This window comes from Salvelinus alpinus, chromosome 4, assembly GCF_045679555.1.
Source record: "Salvelinus alpinus chromosome 4, SLU_Salpinus.1, whole genome shotgun sequence".
Lineage (NCBI taxonomy): Eukaryota > Metazoa > Chordata > Actinopteri > Salmoniformes > Salmonidae > Salvelinus > Salvelinus alpinus.
Genome location: NC_092089.1, coordinates 83,164,221 through 83,184,790, shown reverse-complemented (window position 1 = coordinate 83,184,790; position 20,570 = coordinate 83,164,221). Strand labels below are relative to the sequence as shown.

Sequence of the window (20,570 nt, the reverse complement as noted above, 5' to 3'; positions counted from 1 at the left end):
CAAAAGCTTAATTTCCTAATACATCATGACTTGTGCCACAGGGTTATTTGATACAGCAGGCTACTTACTACTGTATGTGGGTCACTGTCCCTCTGACTAAAATCATTTTGTTTATGTACATGTGGAAAGAAGAGCTGTAAAGGCTCCTGACATCTGGTTTGTTTTAGGATCAGTCTTGCTGTGTAGACAGTAATTTATGCTTTCGGTCTCGCCTGTAACTACATTGAATACAATCATGCATGTTTTTGTCATACTTCTGTGGACGTGTGAACACGCAATATAGGCATATTAAAATCCGCTATGCAGGGAAATGTAAAACTATTCCGTAAACCTGAGTTGATTTATAGCCCAGGTGAGACTTGACTTGGGTCCATAACCCGAGGGGAATTTATGTATGGACCACTGTTTATTTTACCACAATAGGACAGCGTCGTCTCACTGTAAATTCTCCACCCAGCCAGGTGTTCGTTCAAATTCATCTCATCGAAATTATACACCTGTCGCATAAAGGCGCTTATTTCCTCAAATACAACGTTCGGCTGCACGAGGTATAAAACAAAGGGCATGCACAATTATTTTTCTTCCCCAAAGCGCAGTCAGACTCGCTGAGCAGTTGCAGGAGGGGAAAGCCGCACAATCTTGACTAAACTATTTGGAACTGGAATAAATGCTGCACTGAACATTGACCAGCTACTATTACTATAGCCTTACCAACCCAACTCAATTTGTTGCCAGTGATGTATCCTGTGGTTTTCAAACTTTTGGGCCCGCAACCCCAAAAAAGCAGTGATTAGAAAACCATGCGCGCACAATCGCTGCGCAAATGTAGCTTGTCATTACAGCCATAAACGGTGATGCATTTTCAAAACGCAATATAGGCTACAGAAATAAACGGCGTTTTACACCTGCATTTGGAGCTTAAAGTAATTCACGTTAGCAGCCAATTTCAACTAGAGATATGTCACTCATCGAGTCCAGAGCAAGCAAAATCATATGGCCTAAGTGTAGGATTGCAGGATCGGATGGAAATCATGTTTTGTCTGCGCTGCACCATCACTTTGAAGGGAAATATCGTAATAAATTCGCCAGAATGTTACATCTTCATCCCATACTATTGAAGACAGTACGATGTTAAAACTGCTTATCTTTAGACATATCGCCAGTAGACACCCAAACGAGGCATATCTGGAATAGGACAATTCTCAATCACCAGGTAATTTATTGTTCTGGCAAAGATGCGTCCGTAGTAGATTGCTAAACTGTATTGTATATGGGTGGTAAACGTAGACCTACTTTGTTTATGCAAGGCAAAACTGGAGGAACTGAAACAAGTACTTTCTGGTCACTAATCTGGATATGAGCGCCCATTTTGCGCGCCAATTGATGACTGCTCGGGTCAACAACCAACTTTTTGGTTCTGAAGCAAAGATGAGAATTTAAGGACGACTTGCGTGCAGTGGGTTCAGGACAACTACAAAAATATATAATTTGGGGGGAAATTTGTTAACGGCTTGGTCGGGGACAGTTCCTCTGATTTCAACACACTGCACACAGGCTTGTATATAATGCTCAGTTGCATACCACACATTTTGTTCTATATTAGTGTTATTTTCTACACATTATTGACTTCATGCTATTGTAGGCCTAGATTGCTTGGGTCCACTTTTGGAAATTCTAGTTTTGCGCTGATGAAAAGGCTGTAAGATTTTTTCCTAACATGGCAATATTTTCCCCAGGGATACCCTGCTATTTCTACTCAGCAGGTAATGTTTCCTCCCAGACTTACTGTGAGTTTCCATTTGAAGTCAGGACTTTTTATGACTTTGCTGCTTACGTCCAGGAGTTTTTATTCTTAATTGGCGCCAGAGGCTCTGTATTAAAATAGCGTTTTAAAGGAAGGAGGAGACAATATTATTGTTTCAATGGTTTTGTGATTCTATTGGACAGGCACTCACACGTCAGACTGATTGACATGGAGACCTATATTTATCACACCTACCCTCACCGGTACAGGAAAGACAGCAGCCCATGCACAGGTCAGTACGGGGTATCTTCTTTAGCACATATGATCTGAAAATTTAAGTAATATTATTCACAATAATCAGTATATTTTCTAAACTGCAGGAAGAAGCATCATTTTACACAGAAATTGCATCTCATCTCTCCTTTTATATATTTTCATGCTGTTTAATACCGAGGATAACAAAATATATGCTGATCGTTCACAGGACATGTTATAGCCTACTGCTGTTTGAATGTATTTGCGTTGTCATCTGGTATTTGGTATGCATGGTTTAATTACATTTGGGGATTGGCTATTCTTAGAACATACATAGATGAAAGTATTTATATGTGAAGATCAGATCTTGAACAGTTCCCAAGTTAAACTAAAAATATAAAATGTCATAATGTTACTTTCCCACTCGGGAATTAAAACAATGTGACATTTAGATTTTTAGCTTTAGTTTGAAACTGTTACAGGTCACATGTAAATACCTGCATCTCAGTATGTACAGTAGATTTAATTAAATAATATATGTCAATGCTCACTGAAAAACAAAACAATTGAAGCAAGATGTACAATGCAAGTGATAAAATGCAGTGGCTGGTTTGCAGGTGGTCAAGATGATTTCTCCATTGTGGCTGGTGGGGGCAATATGCTGTCTGACGTTGCTACCAGGTGGGATAACGTTATTTTAGGCTACATGAGTTTGGTAAAATGAAAGTTATTGAAATGATTGTCCTAAGTAAATATTCAATGTGGAATTGGATGATAACTGACTGATGATTCTGTGGCATGTGTATCCTCTGCAGTTTGGCTGGAAGCAAAGTCTCTGCTGAATACTATCAAGCAGGAAGGTAACTGAATGTTTAGGGGAGATAACATTTAAAGTTTTTGCTTTCGAGCTTCTTGATAAAATTATGTGTAGTACCAATGCTTTACTTTTGTTTGATACTGAAAGCAACATATCTATGGTAGTTATAAATGGTAGTTGGCCTGTCTTTCTCCCTCTGTGGCTTTGCTCTCCCTCTCCACTGATCCACCTCTCCCCACAGAGATGAGCCCTGTTAGTGATGTGAGTATTGATTCGGACAAGGCTCATGGCTTCCTGACTCACTCACGACCAAAGCGCAATGTGGAACCCAGGTGGTACAGAGGCAACCCCGACTTCCAGGCTTACTACCGCTACTACAATAGCATTGGACACACAGAGGGGGTGAGAGAGGAAAGAAAAACAATCAATAACACTCATGCTATGCATTAACTAATGAAGCACTGACTACTAACTAATGAAGCACTAACCACCACTAACAATAAATTAGGCATTATTTGTTTTCTCAAATTATTCCATCTCTCTCTCTGTATGATTAAAAAAAATCTGTATCTTGTCTTTATTTCAATCTGTCTTGTACCTCTCAGCTGTATGAGATTGACCGGATCAGGCTGCTGTACCAGCAGATGAGGCAGCTGGAGCATGTATATGGCCCCAACGCCTCACACTTCCAGAACAAATTGGGAGTGCCCACCGTCAAGAAGTGCGACCCGGCCACGGACAAAAAATGCAAAGCCCTACCCCCTCCCCCAATAAAAAGCACCTCTCAACCCCCACCTGCTCCTGCCATCTCCCAGGCTGACGTCATGTACCTGTGCAATGCCAAGGACCCCCTCTGCAAGCCCCATATTGTCTACCTCCCCACCGGGGCATTGCCCGTACTGTGCGACCCCCGCTACCACCCCTCCTGCAACCTCCACAAGCTCCCTCCTCCACCACCACCCCCAATGCTTAAAAAATCTGCCCCACAACTACCACCCCCCGCCCCAAAAAAGTCATCTCCCCCTCCGGCCCCCATCCACACCTACAAGGGCATGGAGTATGACTGCAATCCCTACTGGGACCCAGACTGCCTGATAGACCACCCACCTAGACCCTTCCATGGCAAGGCTGGCCCACCCCCTCCTCCCGTTGAGGAGGAACCAGTTGAGGACGCACCACCCCCTGCAGCCAGCAACAAGAAAGTGGCCCATCCCTATCCCTACTATGGCTACCACTATAACTATGGGCATGAACTCTATGATCCAGTCCGCTTCCAGTACCCCTCCCCACCTTCTGATTCCCCTGATGATAGTGGTAGTGACTAGCTATTCAAAGCTCTAAAGGCAGTATCTTTACTTACGCCTCAAGTGTTTTGTCAATAATGAAAGAAGAGTTGTTTTCCCCTCCAGATGTAGATTTAGAAGGACGAAGCAGCAGAGACCATAATTATAGGTCTTCGAGCTATTAAGCATGTAACCGTCTTATCAATGTGCTGGTGACGCTGTTATGGGCAGGAGAGCAAACCTATTTGTACAGCAATGACCTGCAGGAGAGTGATGCTATATTACAATGATTGGAAATATTACAACGATAAGACTGATTGATTTATTACTGTCCAATGTTCCGTTGTCTATTCAGCATCCAAAATCATTATTCAGTTACACAATTTTCATAGCAAAAAAAGATAAAGTAAATATTGACTCAAATTATGAAAAATAAACTTTTAAAAAACTGTCTCTGGCTTGTCTCTCTACTGAACTCTGTTTGTATACCACATGCCAGTATTGCTTGTTACTGTAGGTTTTGTGTAATTAAAAGGCAAAAATGAAGATACGTGGCAAGTGAGAGCTTGAAAGAGAGGATGATAAAATCCGATAGAGGAAAGCTGACTCCTGTCTTTGCCACATGGCTGGTAAACTTGGGCTCCTAAAGAAAAAGTGCAGGCTGGCGGTCATTATGTTGACATCTGCTGCCTTTTAATATCCAAATAAATGCTGACCTGAAACTGTCCTAACTCTGTTTCCTCCACCCCTTTCCTGTCTAATGCACCTCACACAGTACCTCCCCAAGGCCATGCACAGCAGGAACAGACTACATTAAAAAAACAGGTAACTGCAAACACATTGTCACTTCCGGCCAATAATCCTAAAAAAACATGCTGACTCCACAGACCTGACTTTATACACTTGTTTTAACCTGTGGGTCTCTGTATTGTGTTGCGTTTGTATACCTACTTGAGTACAGGCTACCTTTAAGCCAGGAACGTGGGTTCGATTCCAGCTGGGGTCACCAACTCGAAAATGTATGCAAGAATAACTAAATTCTTAGTCCTGTTTATACCTGGTTCTAACATACGTCTATTTCCCTGATCTTGTCCACATCCTGATTGTGCCCACATTTTTAGACAGGTTTACTGTAGATGATTTAAATACGCATTGTGATCAGATCTTCCTTACCATCTCCGGAGGTAGTCAGGGGGACCCATTATGTCTGGATATCTAAAGGTTTAGACGGATCTGGACAGTGAAATTATTTAAATCCTCCTTATCCTGCCCTCTAAAATCATTTACAGGTGACATAATTGACTTATGGCATCAATGTGTCTTAAAATAAATACATATTATTTTGAAAGAATAAACTACATATACAAAAGTATAGGACACCCCTTCAAATTTGTGGATTTGGCTATTTCAGCCACACCCATTGCTGACAGGTGTATAAAATCGAGCACACAGCCATGAAATCTCCATAGACAAACATTGGCAGTAGAATGGCCTTACTGAAGAGCTCAGTGACTTACAACGTGGCGGCATCATCATAGGATGCCACCTAACCAACAAGTCAGTTCGTCAAATATCTGCCCTGCTAGAGCTGCCCCGGTCAACTGTAAGGACTGTTAATGTGAAGTGGAAAGTCTAGGAGCAACAACGGCTCAGCCGTGAAATGGTAGACCACACAAACACAGAACAGGACCGCAAAGTGCTGAGCGTGTAAAAATCATCTGTCCTCGGTTGCAACACTCACTACTGAGTTCAAACTGCCTCTGGAAGCAACTTCAGCACAAGAACTGTTCATCGGGAGCTTTGTGAAATGAGTTTCCATGGCCGAGCAGCAGCACACAAGCCTAAGATCACCATGCGCAATGCCAAGCGTCGGCTGGAGTGGTGTAAAGCTCACCACCATTGGACTCTGGAGCAGTGGAAACACGTTCTCTAGAGAGGAATTACGCTTCACCATCAGGCAGTCCAATGGATGAATCTAGGTTTGGCATATGCAAGAACGCTACCTGCACCAATGCATAGTGCCAACTGTAAAGTTTGGTGGGGGAGGAATAATAGTCTGGGGCTGTTTTTCGTGGTTCGGGCTAGGCCCCTTAGTTTCAGTGAAGGGAAACCTTAATGCTACAGCATACGGTTTCCTGTTTCAGCATGAAAATGCCCCCGTGCACAAAGCAAGTTCCACACAGAAATGGTTTGTTGAGATCAGTGTGGAAGAACTTGACTGCCCTGCACAGAACCCTGACCTCAACTCTATCGAACACATTTGGGATGAATTGGAACGCTGACTGCGAGCCAGGCCTAATTGCTTAACATCAGTGCCCTACCTCACTAATGCGCTTGTGGCTGAATGGAAGCAAGTCTCCTCAGCAATGTTCCAACATCAAGTGGAAAGCCCTCCCAGAAGAGTGGAGGCTGTTATAGCAAATGGGGGACCAACTCCATATTCATTCCCATGATTTTGGAATGAGATGTTCGACGAGCAGGTGTCAACATACTTTTGGTCATGTAGGGCCAGGATATCTGGTCACAATGCAGACACATTTTACTAATGCAATAGCTACAATGTGGGCACAATCATAATGTGAATAAGATCAGGACAAAGGACACATGTCAGCACCAGGTATAAACAAGGCTCTTGAGTAATAGTGTCAGATACCAGTTGTTACTCGTGTCTGTTCACTAGAGATGGACGGAAGCACTACTGTGTTATTATAAACCAGGTGGTTTGAGCCCTGAATGCTGATTGGCTGAGAGCCGTGAAACATCAGACCGTATACCATGGGTATGACAAAACATTACTATTTACGTTATTAACGAGTTTTATAATAGCAATTAGGCATCTCAGGGGTTTGCGGTATATGCCCAATATACCACAGCTACTGGCTGTATCCAGGCACTCCGCGTTGCGCACAACTGCAATTAATTGGAAATATACCACACCTCCTCAGGCCTTACTACTTAATTATATATTTGTTAATGAATATGAATCTCTTAGCTATAATTTAAATTGATAAATGGCCTTATTTTTACTTTTTATTGGTGGACAAACAGAAATCAAAGTCCCAAGAAAAATCTTCAGATTATTTACTTACAGAAACATGGAACAACAAAACAAAGAAAAAGCGGAAATTGTATTTTCTGTTCATGTACATGAAATCATTAATGTGCATACTGACAAATGTCAAAGTGCGAGTGAAAATGTGAGTGATTTTGTACACGGTTTCCTTCTTCCTGTTTGTGTGTGTGATTTTCTGGTATAGACAGGAGGCCTTTGAGACACTTCTAGCATTTGCTACCTTTGTAAACAAACTGGTTTGATGAGAACAACATTCACTGGTATCTGAGTGTGTGTGTGTGACAATTGTTACTTAACATAAAATACAGACAAACAAATGGAAAAGCAGTGCTTGTGACCTCGCCATCTCTTCCTCCAATCACTCTTTCTCTCTGTGTCGCTCAAAAGAACAGTCCTCTCATCCTCCGGCCGATGCCCTGTCTATCGTACAAGACGTTGAACTTGTTGATGAACTGGTTCATGCTGTTGCAGGTCTTAGTGATGGTACCTAGGTAAGCCATGAGGCCCACGTCATTGCATTGCTGAAAAAAGTGAGAAGCAAGGAGATTAATATGCTTTTACAGTACTCTGCCAATCCAACATGTCTAAGCATTCTCAAATCATCACCCTTATTGAGTGATTTAAAGAAGGAATTTTGTCAAGGTTTAGTTCATTCAAAACAACGTACGTTAATTATCCTGCCAATTTGGCAGATTATCACATTACCAAGACAATAATCTAAAAACAATGGTGCACACATGTTCACACCAAGAGCTGAGTTTGGCCTAGGCGGGGATGACTTACATCATAGAAGTCAGTCTTGAATTTGATGGTGCTGAGAACAGGCAGTCTATGGCACAGAGCATTGGCTTCTCTGAGGATCTCATGGTTAAATGGCACCTCTCCTGGGTCGTACCAAATCAGAAGGGGAGAGTTAAAAGAGAGCACGAGGGAAAAATATACACACAACAACAACAGGTAAGATAAGATACAGTTGGGATATACCAAGGAGAAGAGACAGGGTTGAAAGACCATGTTTTTTCTTTTTAAAGCAAGGGCTGGAAATTATATCTATATTAGTAACAGCATCTTCTTTCCAGACTCACTTGAACATGCATTATTTCATCCCTCATCACACGATAGAGTAAGCAGTTCTCTCACCTGCTTCCACTGCTTTGACATATTCCAAGATGACTTTCACCCTGCTGTGGAGCATCTTAATTGCACTGTGTTGTGCTATGAGATGTTCGGCCACTGAACAGAAGAGACACACATAATGGAGAGGGTGTTTAAAAAAATGCCTGTCAGACAGTGGGGGGTAACCATTGTCCACCATAACTAGTTACCTGTTGAATTCTCCCCCGTGCCTGTGGCTGTCATGCGAGCCACGTGATCCACTCCAATTCGCTCTGCCTCTTCTGTGGCCAGAGTGTACCCCAGCTCAGCAAACAACATGGTCGCCTGGGATTGGTCAAGTCAGAAGGACAGACAAGCTTACAAATCAGCCACTAGTACTAATCACAGTGGTGTGTTTCCACTAGCCAGTAATTGCCTTAAAAAAAAAAAGAGAAAAAAAAGAGAAACTAAGCCTATAAATACAATTGTTGCTGGCCAAATTGACCAGGAGAAGAAAAAAAACAATGGTAGGCAGGCTAACAGCGCATCACCCACTTATGGGAGAGCAGCAGCCTCTGCCATATGGACACATTGATACACCCTGATCATTGGTGGTTAAATGAGCACATGGAACTCAGATGGCCAATAACTCCCATTGTCAACTAATTCAAAATACATAAAACAATTCTGGTTCATTCAATCACATTGATCTCTCTACTAAACCGGTCTGCCTCCCTTTCTATCTGTCCTGACTTGAGCTATCGCTAGTGAAGTGCAACATTGTATCAAATCAATCAACCAACTGGATGGAACTGAAGCTGTCTCTAACGAACTTGCACCATTGTATTAACTAGCCTATTCAGGACCCTCAGAGTTTCCTGCACACCAGTGAGCTCGGGTCAGACAGCTGTTCTTGCGCAATGGACTTCCTGTGTGAGGTGACGGAAAAAATGACTGAGAAGCTCAGCTTATTAGTGGTGGCTGTGGTGAGTTAAGACAATCAGAAATCAAAATCAAAAGGGCACATTTGAGCCAGGTAGGCTACTTCAAAGCGTGCGCTCTCCCTCAAGACAGAGAAACCATACCCATGTTCATTGCTTACATGGAGCACTTCAAATTAAAGACATTGACAAAATATACAAAACTCCAAAATGATGGTTATGAAATGAACCATAACTTCTTTCTCACAAGTGTAGCTGGTTGTGAACTCTGGAAACAATGTTTCCACTCTGAGAATGAGAACATAAATGATTGTAGGCTTAATTAGTAACAAAATGCATTAACAGAAATTAATGTAACCAAATGACAGGGATTAACGGTACATTTACTACTGGTGACATATGTAATGAGGAATGTATCAAAATAAACAAATCAAAGAGCAAACAATTCACACAATGGAACAACGAATGCACAAAAATTGGCGGGAGATAGCTGAGTGCATTCTGGAGAGCAGAGCGCGAGGTCTTCTGGGGGGCAGAACGCAGGCCTTCTGGAGAGACGCAGCTATAGGCCATCTTCGCCACACACCCCCTTCTCGTCTCACCATTTAAAATTAAGACAAATTATCTTCACATATTTTAGATGCTTTTCCCTGACAGCCGCCACTCAATCAGCTAGACCTTTCGCCACAGCTGCCATCTACAACATACTTCCTCATATGCCATTTCTCTCCTGTTCTATTGGTTTTCATATCAACTTTCTTCCCTTGTCCAAAAGCAAAAGGCACATTCCTAGTCATATTAGCAACCCATCCTAGTTGTTGCGTCATTAGATTCACCATCTTTCTAAGTTGCTAACGGAGATTTTAATCTCTGTCATATGCCACTGGCATCAGATGGTGTTCAGAATGGCGTTTTTTTAACCGCAAATAGCATTTTGGCAAATGTTTGAAAATTAAGTTTGATTGGCTGCTTCATTACAGGAGTTGCATATTTTGTTAAGATTAATTACCATAATCTAAATGTGAATTCTGTCATTCTGAGCACCATGGTCGGACACCCTAATGGGTTACGCACCCAAAGCATATGGGTCCGGGAAATGTCTCAAATGGGCGGTAAATTAAAATCTTCCCGGTTACATTGTCCAGCGCCACATTTTCCTAACGGAAACCCTGGTGTGTGTGTGTGGTAGGAGAGCTTGAGTTACCTCTCCACTGATGATGTCGATGACAGACTCATACACACTGACAGGGAGCTGGGGGAGACAGGACAAAAGCTTCAATTACCACATGTAGAAAAGCTATCTCTACCGCATCATAGCAATGTAACTGTCCGACATAAAAGTAACTAAAAAAGTAATTTAAGAATAATGTTTCACATTAATATATACAGTACCAGTCAAAAGTTTATACATACCTACTCATTCAAGGGTTATTTATTTTTTGCTATTTCCTACATTGTAGAATAATAGTGAAGAAAACAAAACTATGAAATAACATATGGAATCATGTAGTAACCAAAAATATGTTAAGGAAAGAAATTCCACAAATTAACTTTTAACAAGTCACACCTGTTTATTGAAATGCATTCCAGGTGACTACCAGATGAAGCTGATTGAGAGAATGCCACGAGTGTGCAAAGCTGTCATCAAGGCAAAGGCTGGCTACTTTGAAGAATCTCAAATATATTTAGATTTGTTTAACACTTTTTTGGTTTCTACATGATTACATATGTGTTAATTGAAAGTTTTGATGTCTTCACTATTATTCTAAAATGTAGAAAATAGTAAAAAGATAGAAAACCCCTGGAATGAGTAGGTGTGTCCAAACCTTTGACTGGTACTGTACAGTTGAAGTCAGAAGTTTACATACACTTAGGTTGGAGTCATTAAAACTCGTTTCTCAACCACTCCACAAAATTCTTGTGAACAAACTATAGTTTTGGCAAGTCGGTTAGGACATCTACTTTGTGCATGACAAAAGTAATTTTCCCAACAATTATTTCACTGTATCACAATTCCAGTGGGTCAGAAGTTTACGTACACCAAGTTGACTGTGCCTTGGAACATTCCCAAAAATGATGTCATGGCTTTAGAAGCTTCTGATAGGCTAATTGACATAATTTGAGTCAATTGGAGGTGTGGATGTATTTCAAGGCCTACCTTCAAACGCTGTGCCTCTTTGCTTGACATCATGGGAAAATCAAAAGAAATCAGCCAAGACCTCAGGAAAAAAAGTGTTGTGTTTCCAAATGCCTGAAGATACCACGTTCACCTGTACAAACAATAGTACGCAAGTATAAACACCATAAGACCCGTCATACCACTCAGGAAGGAGACGTGTTCTGTCTCCTAGAGATGAACATACTTTGGTGCGAAAAGTACAAATCAATCCCAGAACAGCAAAGGTACTTGTGAAGATGCTGGAGGAAACAGGTACAAAAGTATCTATATCCACAGTAAACGAGTCCTATATTGACATAACCTGAAAGGCCACTCAGCAAGGAAGAAGCCAATGCTCCAAAACCACCATAAAAAAGCCAGGCTACGGTTTGCAACTGCACATGGGGATAAAGATCGTACTTTTTGGAGAAATGTTCTCTGGTCTGATGAAACAAAAATACAACTGTTTGGCCATAATGACCATCATTATGTTTGGAGGAAAAAGGGGGCGGCTTGCAAGCCGAAGAACACCATCCCAACCGTGAAGCACGGGGGCGGCAGCCTCATGTTGTGGGGGTGCTTTGCTGCAGGAGGGAATGGTGCACTTCACAAAATAGATGGCATCATGAGAAAGGAAAATTATGTTGATATATTGAAGCAACATCTCAAGACATCAGTCAGGAAGTTAAAGCTTGGTCGCAAATGGGTCTTCCAAGTGGACAATGACCCCAAGCATACTTCCAAAGTTGTGGCAAAATGGCTTAAGGACAACAAAGTCAAGGTATTGGCCATCACAAAGCCCTGACCTCAATCCTATAGAAAATGTGTGGGCAGAACTGAAAAAGCGTGTGTGCGCAAGGAGGCCTACAAACCAGACTCAGTTACACCAGCTCTGTCAGGAGAAATGAGCCAAAATTCACCCAACTTATTGTGGGAAGCTTGTGGAAGGCTAGCTGAAACGCTTGACCCAAGTTAAACAATTTAAATGCAATGCTACCAAATACTAATTGAGTGTATGCAAACTTCTGACCCACTGGGAATGTGATGAAAGAAATAAACACTGAAATAAATCATTCTCTACTATTATTGTGACATTTCACATTCTTAAAATAAAGTGGTGATATTAACTGACCTAAGACAGGGAATTTTTACTAGGATTAAATGTCAGAAATTGTGAAAAACTGAGTTTAAATGTATTTGGCTAACGTGTATGTAAACTTCTGACTTCAACTGTATATCGTCCATTGTATAAAAAAATCTAAATGAGAAACTCACATCTGTGTGTTTGGTCATCGGGTTGAGCTTGAGGAAGAGAGGACTCTCAATTATCTCACACACCTGAAGTGAAAAGAGAGGAAAAGCCAATAAGCAAACAGCACACAGTTGGCCAAATAACCTCAAATGACTGACATTTAAATCTTTCAAATCACAACAATTCACTGACCAATTACAGTAACAGTTACTTTTATCATGCCTCTAATTTCTCTCCCATGGAAAATGCCCAACCAAATGGAAAATAAATGTATTCTCCTTTGCTCCACCTACCTGCTTGTGAATGTGGATGTCTGATTGGTCACAAGGACCACCTGTGGTATACCAGCCCAGGAATTCCATGTCCTTGAAGACCTGTTTGACTGAAAGAAAGCAGAGGTCAAGTAGGTCCCCCCACTAATGTAATCTTATTCACTGTGACCCAAAAGGCAAAACTGATCCTAGACCAGCACTTATACAGAGGTTCAGTTCCGTTTATAACACCAAGGGCTTCAGGTACAAGCCTACTATGACATTTTTCCACTTCAGAGATGGTGGGAAACCATGACACGGCACATCAATCAATCACAACTTGATTTTCAATCACAACTGTAATCAATGGGGAGTGACATTGACTTTTTCTTTGTATGGTAGGTTAGTGAAATTAGACTCACACTGCTCCTCCTTGGTGTAGTAATACTCCTTGTCAATGTGTGCTCGGTCATCTACCAATTGATGAAGCAGCTCAAAGGAGTTCATCACCTCAATGTTTCTACCCTCCTGCTTCCCGATTAACGCGCCGATCACTTGGTGAGAAGGAAAGGATGCAATGCAACATTAGGCAGATGGTTGGAATGGATACACATGTAGGCTATAGCAAAGTCCATTGAAATTGTGTCATTAACTCTAACCTCTCCCATGTATGATTCCCTCCCCACTGTTGAGGTATTGGTTCTCTTGTAGAGTCTTAACTATTTTAATTAATGTCTTAAAGTTGAAATACTTCTAAAAGAAGTTTAGACATTTACAGAGCAATTTACTGAAAAAATTTAAACATCTCTCATCCCCTTATCCCATGCCAAATTAAGACTGTATACAACTATCAGTATTCTTGAAAACTAATCAGCTCACATACCCTGCATGGGCCGCCCCTCCTGAGAGCGGATGCGAATCCAGTGATCTGAGATGTTGAGGATGACGAGAGGATGCAAGGCAACAGAGACACTGCCGGTGACCCCAGAGACCATAACACTGGGGCTGGCTGTGGGACAGAGAGAAGGTGGGTTTCCTTTATTGTTGGTCATCTCTAAAGCCAAACGTAGCTAATATGGCCTTAACACGAACACCTGCCTCAGAGCAAACAAAGCATTTTTGTTCTTGTCTTTAATAATATTATTTTCTTTAGACGATTGTTACAATATCCGTGTGCAGTTGAATTGGGTGGATTTGAGTAATCTAACTTTATAGGATGAGTAACGTTACAGTGATGACTAGTTAAATAAAAAAATGACATTGATTCTACTCATCAAAGCTATGATTTTTCAACAATGCTATCCCAATCCACATATTAAAAGATGTCATCATGAAACTTACTAACAGTTTAGAAAAATATAGGTCGCTAGGTATAGAGGACCTGTTACTGCGCTGTTATTAAAACTAGTTAAGGCAAAATAGTTAACGTTTTAACATGTTAACTGTTACCTAGCTAGCAATCGATAAACTAACGCTAGTTGTTTACATTGCCGATGTTTAGTTAGGTAATACGGACGGACCAATCAATGTGACGGCGGTTGAATTAGTTTGTTAACTAGCAAATATTAACTGCACTTGTTTGGAAATTGCATATACCAGTAACGTTAATATACACACACAAGTGCTGGACAGCCACCTTTTCTAAATTAACTAACGTTAGGTAGCCTCGCTGTAGTAACGTTAGAGAACGCATAAGCGAAATAATGGCAAGCTAAATGCGCTAACACCATCGACAAAGGAGTATAGTTGAAACCTACACAATATGTATACAACCTTATCATAATCAGATAATAATTTCCCTTAAAGCACAATTGATTTACCTGCCCCATCCACCTCCATTCCACCACCATTGCTCGTCGCCATCTTGTCCGACTTACAGCTGCGCAAGCCCAGTAGAACGAGGCGTTTTTTCTCAAACGCAAACACCTAACCCAACGTGCACGTGCGCCATCGTGCATAAATTAATTTTGTTCCCCTACACCAAACGTGATCACGACACGCAGGTTAAAATATCAACAAAAAAACTCTGAACCAATGACATTAATTTGGGGACAGGTCGAAAAGCATTAAACATGTATGGCAATTTAGCTAGTTAGCTTGCACTTGCTATCTAATTTGTACTAGATAGCATGCTGTTGCTAGCTAATTTGTCCTGGGATATAAACATTGAGTTGTTATTTTACCTGAAATGCACAAGGCCTTCTACTCCGACAATTAATCCACACATAAAATGGCCAACTGAATCGTTTCTAGTCATCTCTCCTCCTTCCAGACTTTTTCATCTTTGAATTTATATGGTGATTGGCATCTACACTTTTACCACAACCGGCAAAACATTTCGTCTTTCAATTACCCACGTGGGTATAACCAATGAGGAGATGGCATGTGGGTACCTGCTTCTATAAACCAATGAGGAGATGGGAGAGGCAGGACTTTCAGCGCGATCTGCGTCAGAAATAGGAATTACTTCTATTTTTAGCCCATGGCATTGCAAACGCTCGTTGGCGCGCGCGAGCAGTCTGGGTGCAATAATTGAATAACATGGAATCCTACATTTATTTTGCGACGCTCGCGCACGCAACGTGTCCGGTGTGGTCAGCATGTAAGGGGCAGTGTTTGCTGCATTTACACAGGAGTTTTGGTGATACATGCTTTGGAAATTATGCCGGTGTTATGCTTATTTATTATTTGAAATGCATGTAGTATTTCAGAACGTTTAGGAACGTTGTAGCTTTAGCACCCGTTTCTGCAGGGTTTATTACTTGAATGCAACTTTGGTACGTCGGTGTATTTTGTCCGTGTACTCGACGGTACTTTTTGTTTACAAAATGGCAGACTTCAGAACTTCTACCCTCGATTACTTTCCAGAGAACATTTTAATTGATATTTTATCATATTTAGGTGTGCGAGAGCTCATCCGAACTGGAAGGTAAAACAAGTTAGCTGCTCAATATCAATTTGCATGATAACGTCAATGTTAGCTTGAAGAACACTTCTCTTTGTCATGTCATTCATGTGGTGTATTTGCAGGGTGTGTAAGAGATGGAGACGCCTTGTAAAAGACCAAAGACTATGGCGAGTTGTTGATCTAACTGCATGGAAAGGGGTAAGAATGGTGTCCATTATTGCATGTTGATCTTACCATTTCAAGACTTGTCATGAAAAGATTTCTGAGGCTACCATGTCTGTCTAAAGACGTCAGCCATTTTGTGATATAGCCATGTTTATCAGGTTCTACATTCAATGATATTTCAGCAGACTTGATTTTATTATTGATAGCTACTTGTTTGAGACCTCTCACATTCTGCAACAAAATGCAATGTTGATACTTGCATTGCAGGCTTATTTCCAGTGTTGGGGGAAGTTACTCTGAAAATGTGTATAATTTACAAAACTACCAATTACTTAACAGTAGAAGAAGTTAACCTACACTAAAGCTACCCTTAAGACAAATATGGTTTACTTAACTAAAGTTACTTTGAAAAAGTAGTTCACTACATCCAAACTATTTTGTGAAATTGTATCATTTTAAGTGTCAGGCTACAAATTGCAAGACCGATGACTTTGGGGGTCATATGTTAACGTAATGTAGCCTATTAAACACAAACTGTTTCAAGTGAGAATTAGGAAGGTTGAATCCCGAAAATGAAAGGAAATGATTGCCTACTTAAAACGCACTTAATTTTTGCAAAAAACAGTGTCGTTCTTGTAGTTAGCGATTATGGTAATGAACTACTGAAAAGACTACCTAGATTTGAATTTAGTTCAACTACCACCAAGCTACTGCAAAATGTAGTTAAATTACTAGTTGAACTACATGTAGTTCACTACTCCCCAGCACTGCCTATTTCCTACCTGTTGACCAGCTAACTCTACAGAACTTTCAAGTTATCGCTCAAACACTGATGCATTGTTTCTTCCCCATCTCTCCCTCATTGGATGTTTTCATTCTTCAACTGCTCTTCCTGCCCTTGGTGTCCATTTTGGGTCAGGTGACATCGCGCATGCTGTGGGTTCTTCTACGCCAGTATCTGGGCACTGGGCTCCGATGCCTGCGGCTGCGTGGCTTGCTGCTCTCTGCTAGAGGTGGGGCCTTTCTCTCAGAGTCCTGGCTTAAGGCTTTGTCCTCCAGGTGCCCCCGTCTGCGTAGTCTTTCCCTGCTGCACGCAGACCTGAGAGGCTTGCACAGTTGCCAGCTCCTGCCCACAACACTGCAGGTCCTAGAGTTGCGTGGCTGCGAGCTACCACAGGGCTTTTTCACCCAGACCCCACTCAGTCCTGAGAAACAATCTGGAATGGCATCAACTGCTGCTACTCAGCAACAGGGACGTGTTCAAACTGGGAAAGTGCCTGCCTCCACATCAGGGATTGCCATTGAGACGATGGTCCTTGACAACGTGCCCTCCTTCACAGACCAGCACCTGCAGAGTCTGGCGTCTTGGTTAAGGCTTAGCCGCCTAGAGCTCCGCAACGTCCTTCGTGTCACAGCGGAAGGCCTTAGGCGCAGTGCCGCCCAAGAAACTGACTCGGGCTTAAACGGGCTCTCCAGGCTCAAGTACCTGGAGATAGGGCACTTTGGGCGACCGGGCGCCCAGCTGCAAATGGCCTCCCTGGGGCTCGGAGTGGGCTGGCTGGGCCTAGAGGAACTAAGCCTTGGCGGTAAGGAGGTGGGACCAGGCCTGCTGTCCGCCAGCCGCCTGAGGGACCTGAAGCGCCTGCGCCTGAGATGCTGCAAGCTGAGAGAGATGCAGGTGCTACGTAGCTGCAGGACACTGCGGGACCTGCGCAGGTTGGAGTTCTGCGAGGTGTTCTTCCAGGTTTGCCCAAAGACACCAGAGAGAGAGGGGGAGGTGGAGAGGCAGGGAGAGGGTGAGGAGGGGAGGGAGGGTGGCACAGATAGTTGTGATGATAAACTGGAAGAGAATGACCCTGTGCCAAGTCTGCGCCGCTCACTTGCTGCTCTGCTGCCACAATGTGCACTAGTGTTCACCAACTGCACCGTTACAATAACCTCAGACTAGATTGCATACTGGATCTGTTACACATCTGGTCCCTTATTCTACTATTGTAAAACATTCCTCTCAATTCAGCCTGTTGCAAACTCATGCTTTACCTTCATTCACATATGTGTTAAAAAAAAAAAATTGAAAGCTGCAACAACAATTTTAAACTCGCTTACAGCTATGCTATTGAACAAAGGGACAGTTAACATTTCCTGTGACTCCCATTAAACCATTATGAGAGGAAGCACCTGTTTGCTGTATTCCCATCCGCAATGGATAAGTGGTGGTTCCTCTTTTAGTCTAAATGTGTGTAAGGAAGTGGTTAAACTTAAAAGCTTGTTTTAAATGTACACCGTAGAGGCATCGCAGCGACCAATAAATGATGACTTCAATCATGTACTGTAATGGACCTGCTACAGCCATCGGACGTCCAGCACTGCCATCAGCCATTGAGGGAATTCTTCCTTTGAAATCATTGAAAGCTGCTGTACTGCTTGCGTTGCGTCTAATGGCAAGCTCAATAATTGCAGAAGTTCCGTTCTCGGCAGCTGATCTGTACATCCATTCTATCTTGTGAATGGAAATATTGAGGGAAGTAGATTTTGGTTGGTTTCTGTGTAGCAGGTAGAACGTCACATTGACGGCGAAATATATTGAAACTGTGGGTGGGGGGGGGGGGGGGGGTAAAATAACAGCTTGGACAGTTATCAGTACGTTGCGGGTATTATGCAATTTCAAAACCATTGCAGTTAAAATTTGCTGTAGCCCACTATATGTTTTGCTAACTGGAAAAATACACTTATCCCCACTTGAGTTGTGTGATTCTCCAAAGCAGTATGTTATCTTTATTAATTACGAGAAAGTAGAAATGAAAACTGTTAACCTTTTTCAATCAAGAAACTGTGGTAAATAAAAATGGCACAATGTATTTTATGTGTGTGGGAAATTATCATCTATGAATAATGTTTCAGGGTTGAACTCCATTATATGCTTTGTAAATAATTAAGAACAAAGGAAAGGACATTGGGATACCATGCTATGTCGGGGGGGGGGTCAATGTTCTTTCATGATAAAATAATAAACTGTACAAGTAGTTCAATGTGCACAAGAGATGAAGACCATTTAAAACAGTTTTAATCCTCAAATGTGACACACAGACATAAGACAATAGCTTAACCTAATAATGCAACACAAAACCGTGCTTCTACACCTGCATTGCTTGCTGTTTGCGGTTTTAGGCTGGGTTTCTGTACAGCACTTTGATATATCAGCTGATGTAAGAAGGGCTATATAAAAACATTTAATTTGATTTGAAAACATTCTAGAGTATTTCAGCCAATAACAGATCATTAGGCCTGCAGTCATAGTGAATGGTAGTGAAATACATTATTGAACGTGAGCGTAAGTGTCTAATGGACCATTCTCATTGTAAGTGGTAATTTTGCAGTAACACGTTGCCTTTGAGAAGGTGAAAGCGGAGACTTAAATTCCAGGATTTGGTAAAAGTTTTAATACAGAGCTTTGGGGTACATGTGAAAATGCAAAGGCTGATAGTGACAGGCTGAACGAGCCGTGGCCAATAGCATGGTGGTAGAGCATGGCTAAAAGGCTCATTGTTGTTCTGAGAATAATCAGAACGACTATATAATTTACAGTAGCCTCCAAAAGTATTGTGACTGACACATTTTTTTGGTTGTTTTGGCTCGGTACTAGACCTTTGGATTTGAAATGATACAATGACTGAAGTTAAAGTGCAGACTGTCCATTTTAATATGAGAGTATCTTCTGAACTGTTTATAAGTTACAGCACTTTACATAGTCCCTTCATTTTAAGGGACCAAAAGTATTGGGACACATTAACTTTGTGTATTAAAGTAGTAAAAAGTTAAGTATTTGGTCCCATATTCCTAGCACACAATGGCTACGTCAAGCCAAATGTTTGTTTTGGTTGTGTTTTAGATTATTTTGTGCCCAATAGAAAGGGTAAATAATATTGTCGTTTTGGAGTCTCTTTTATTGTAAATAAGAATAGGATATGTTTCTAAACAGTTCTATATTAATGTGGATGCTACCATGATTACGGATATTCCTGAATAAATCATGAATAATGATCAGTATGAAAGTGAGATGCACAAATATCCTACCCCCTCAAAAAAATGCTAAAGTCTCCTGTTATTGTGAGAGGTTAGCATGTGTTGGGGTATGGTATTTGTGGGTCTAACTTTCTCACTCATTATTCAGGATATGGATGAAAATACCCTAAATGTAAAGCTGATAGTCTGTACTTTAACCTCAGTCATTGTTTTATTTCAAATCCAAAGTGCTGGCGTACAGAGCCAAAACAAAACAACTTTCACTCACCCAATACTTTTGGAGCTGACTGTATAGTCATTCTTAATGACATAAATATGCATCATTACAGACAGTGGTTGGTATGAAACTGCTACAACATTCAGTGAACAGAGAGACATTTGCTACTTTGTCATGGTTTCTGGTACAGAGTGTTTATTTATTTTAATTTGATTTAACCTTTATTTAACTAGGCAAGTCAGTTAAGAACAAATTCTTATTTACAATGACGGCCTACCCACGACGCTGGGCCAATTGTGCGCCGCCCTATGGTACTCCCAATCACGGCCGCATGTGATTCAGCCTGGATTCGATCCAGGGACTGTAGTGACACCTCTTGCACTGAGAT

The 20,570-nt window shown here is 41.6% G+C and overlaps 3 protein-coding genes across 6 annotated transcripts; 2 read left to right on the top strand and 1 right to left on the bottom strand.

Annotated features, from left to right (window-relative positions):
• The first annotated feature begins 1,973 nt into the window (after nt 1-1,973).
• LOC139574546 (uncharacterized) lies at nt 1,974-4,552 on the top strand. Its single transcript, XM_071399239.1, has 5 exons — nt 1,974-2,036; nt 2,617-2,680; nt 2,815-2,859; nt 3,058-3,218; nt 3,422-4,552. Exons 2-5 carry the CDS (start codon nt 2,626-2,628, stop codon nt 4,139-4,141), a joined length of 981 nt encoding a protein of 326 aa, XP_071255340.1. The 5' UTR covers nt 1,974-2,036; nt 2,617-2,625; the 3' UTR covers nt 4,142-4,552.
• A 2,611-nt stretch (nt 4,553-7,163) lies between these two features.
• LOC139574547 (COP9 signalosome complex subunit 6) lies at nt 7,164-15,188 on the bottom strand. 2 transcript variants are annotated; one of them, XM_071399241.1, is made up of 10 exons: nt 15,053-15,188; nt 13,753-13,878; nt 13,292-13,423; nt 12,912-13,000; nt 12,642-12,704; nt 10,413-10,460; nt 8,498-8,612; nt 8,313-8,405; nt 7,956-8,056; nt 7,164-7,693 (listed from the first exon to the last, which is right to left on the bottom strand). In XM_071399241.1, the coding sequence occupies exons 2-10, from the start codon at nt 13,862-13,864 to the stop codon at nt 7,553-7,555; spliced, it is 894 nt and encodes a 297-aa protein (XP_071255342.1). In that variant the 5' UTR covers nt 13,865-13,878; nt 15,053-15,188; the 3' UTR covers nt 7,164-7,552. The 2 variants fall into 2 exon arrangements, with proteins under 2 accessions (XP_071255342.1, XP_071255341.1); XM_071399240.1 differs by lacking the exon at nt 15,053-15,188 and adding an exon at nt 14,690-14,832.
• A 178-nt stretch (nt 15,189-15,366) lies between these two features.
• LOC139574545 (F-box/LRR-repeat protein 12-like) lies at nt 15,367-18,800 on the top strand. Of its 3 annotated transcripts, none has more exons than XM_071399237.1 (4): nt 15,367-15,471; nt 15,771-15,798; nt 15,900-15,975; nt 16,862-18,800. In XM_071399237.1, the coding sequence occupies exons 1-4, from the start codon at nt 15,411-15,413 to the stop codon at nt 17,888-17,890; spliced, it is 1,194 nt and encodes a 397-aa protein (XP_071255338.1). In that variant the 5' UTR covers nt 15,367-15,410; the 3' UTR covers nt 17,891-18,800. The 3 variants fall into 3 exon arrangements, with proteins under 3 accessions (XP_071255338.1, XP_071255339.1, XP_071255337.1); XM_071399238.1 differs by lacking the exon at nt 15,367-15,471 and adding an exon at nt 15,523-15,646 and having other exon boundaries at nt 16,862-18,031; XM_071399236.1 differs by lacking the exon at nt 15,367-15,471 and having other exon boundaries at nt 15,655-15,798; nt 16,862-18,031.
• The last annotated feature ends 1,770 nt before the right edge of the window (nt 18,801-20,570 follow it).

Coding starts and splice junctions, on each gene's coding strand:
- LOC139574546 (XM_071399239.1), top strand. CDS start 2,626: ATGATTTCTCCATTGTGGCTGGTGGGGGCAATATGCTGTCTGACGTTG. Junction 2,681..2,814: donor CTGTCTGACGTTGCTACCAG/GTGGGATAACGT, acceptor TATCCTCTGCAG/TTTGGCTGGAAGCAAAGTCT. Junction 2,860..3,057: donor GAATACTATCAAGCAGGAAG/GTAACTGAATGT, acceptor CTCTCCCCACAG/AGATGAGCCCTGTTAGTGAT.
- LOC139574547 (XM_071399240.1), bottom strand. CDS start 14,732: ATGGCGACGAGCAATGGTGGTGGAATGGAGGTGGATGGGGCAG. Junction 13,879..14,689: donor AATGGAGGTGGATGGGGCAG/GTAAATCAATTG, acceptor TCTGTCCCACAG/CCAGCCCCAGTGTTATGGTC. Junction 13,001..13,291: donor CTACACCAAGGAGGAGCAGT/GTGAGTCTAATT, acceptor GCTTTCTTTCAG/TCAAACAGGTCTTCAAGGAC.
- LOC139574545 (XM_071399236.1), top strand. CDS start 15,698: ATGGCAGACTTCAGAACTTCTACCCTCGATTACTTTCCAGAGAACATT. Junction 15,799..15,899: donor GAGCTCATCCGAACTGGAAG/GTAAAACAAGTT, acceptor GTGTATTTGCAG/GGTGTGTAAGAGATGGAGAC. Junction 15,976..16,861: donor ATCTAACTGCATGGAAAGGG/GTAAGAATGGTG, acceptor ATTTTGGGTCAG/GTGACATCGCGCATGCTGTG.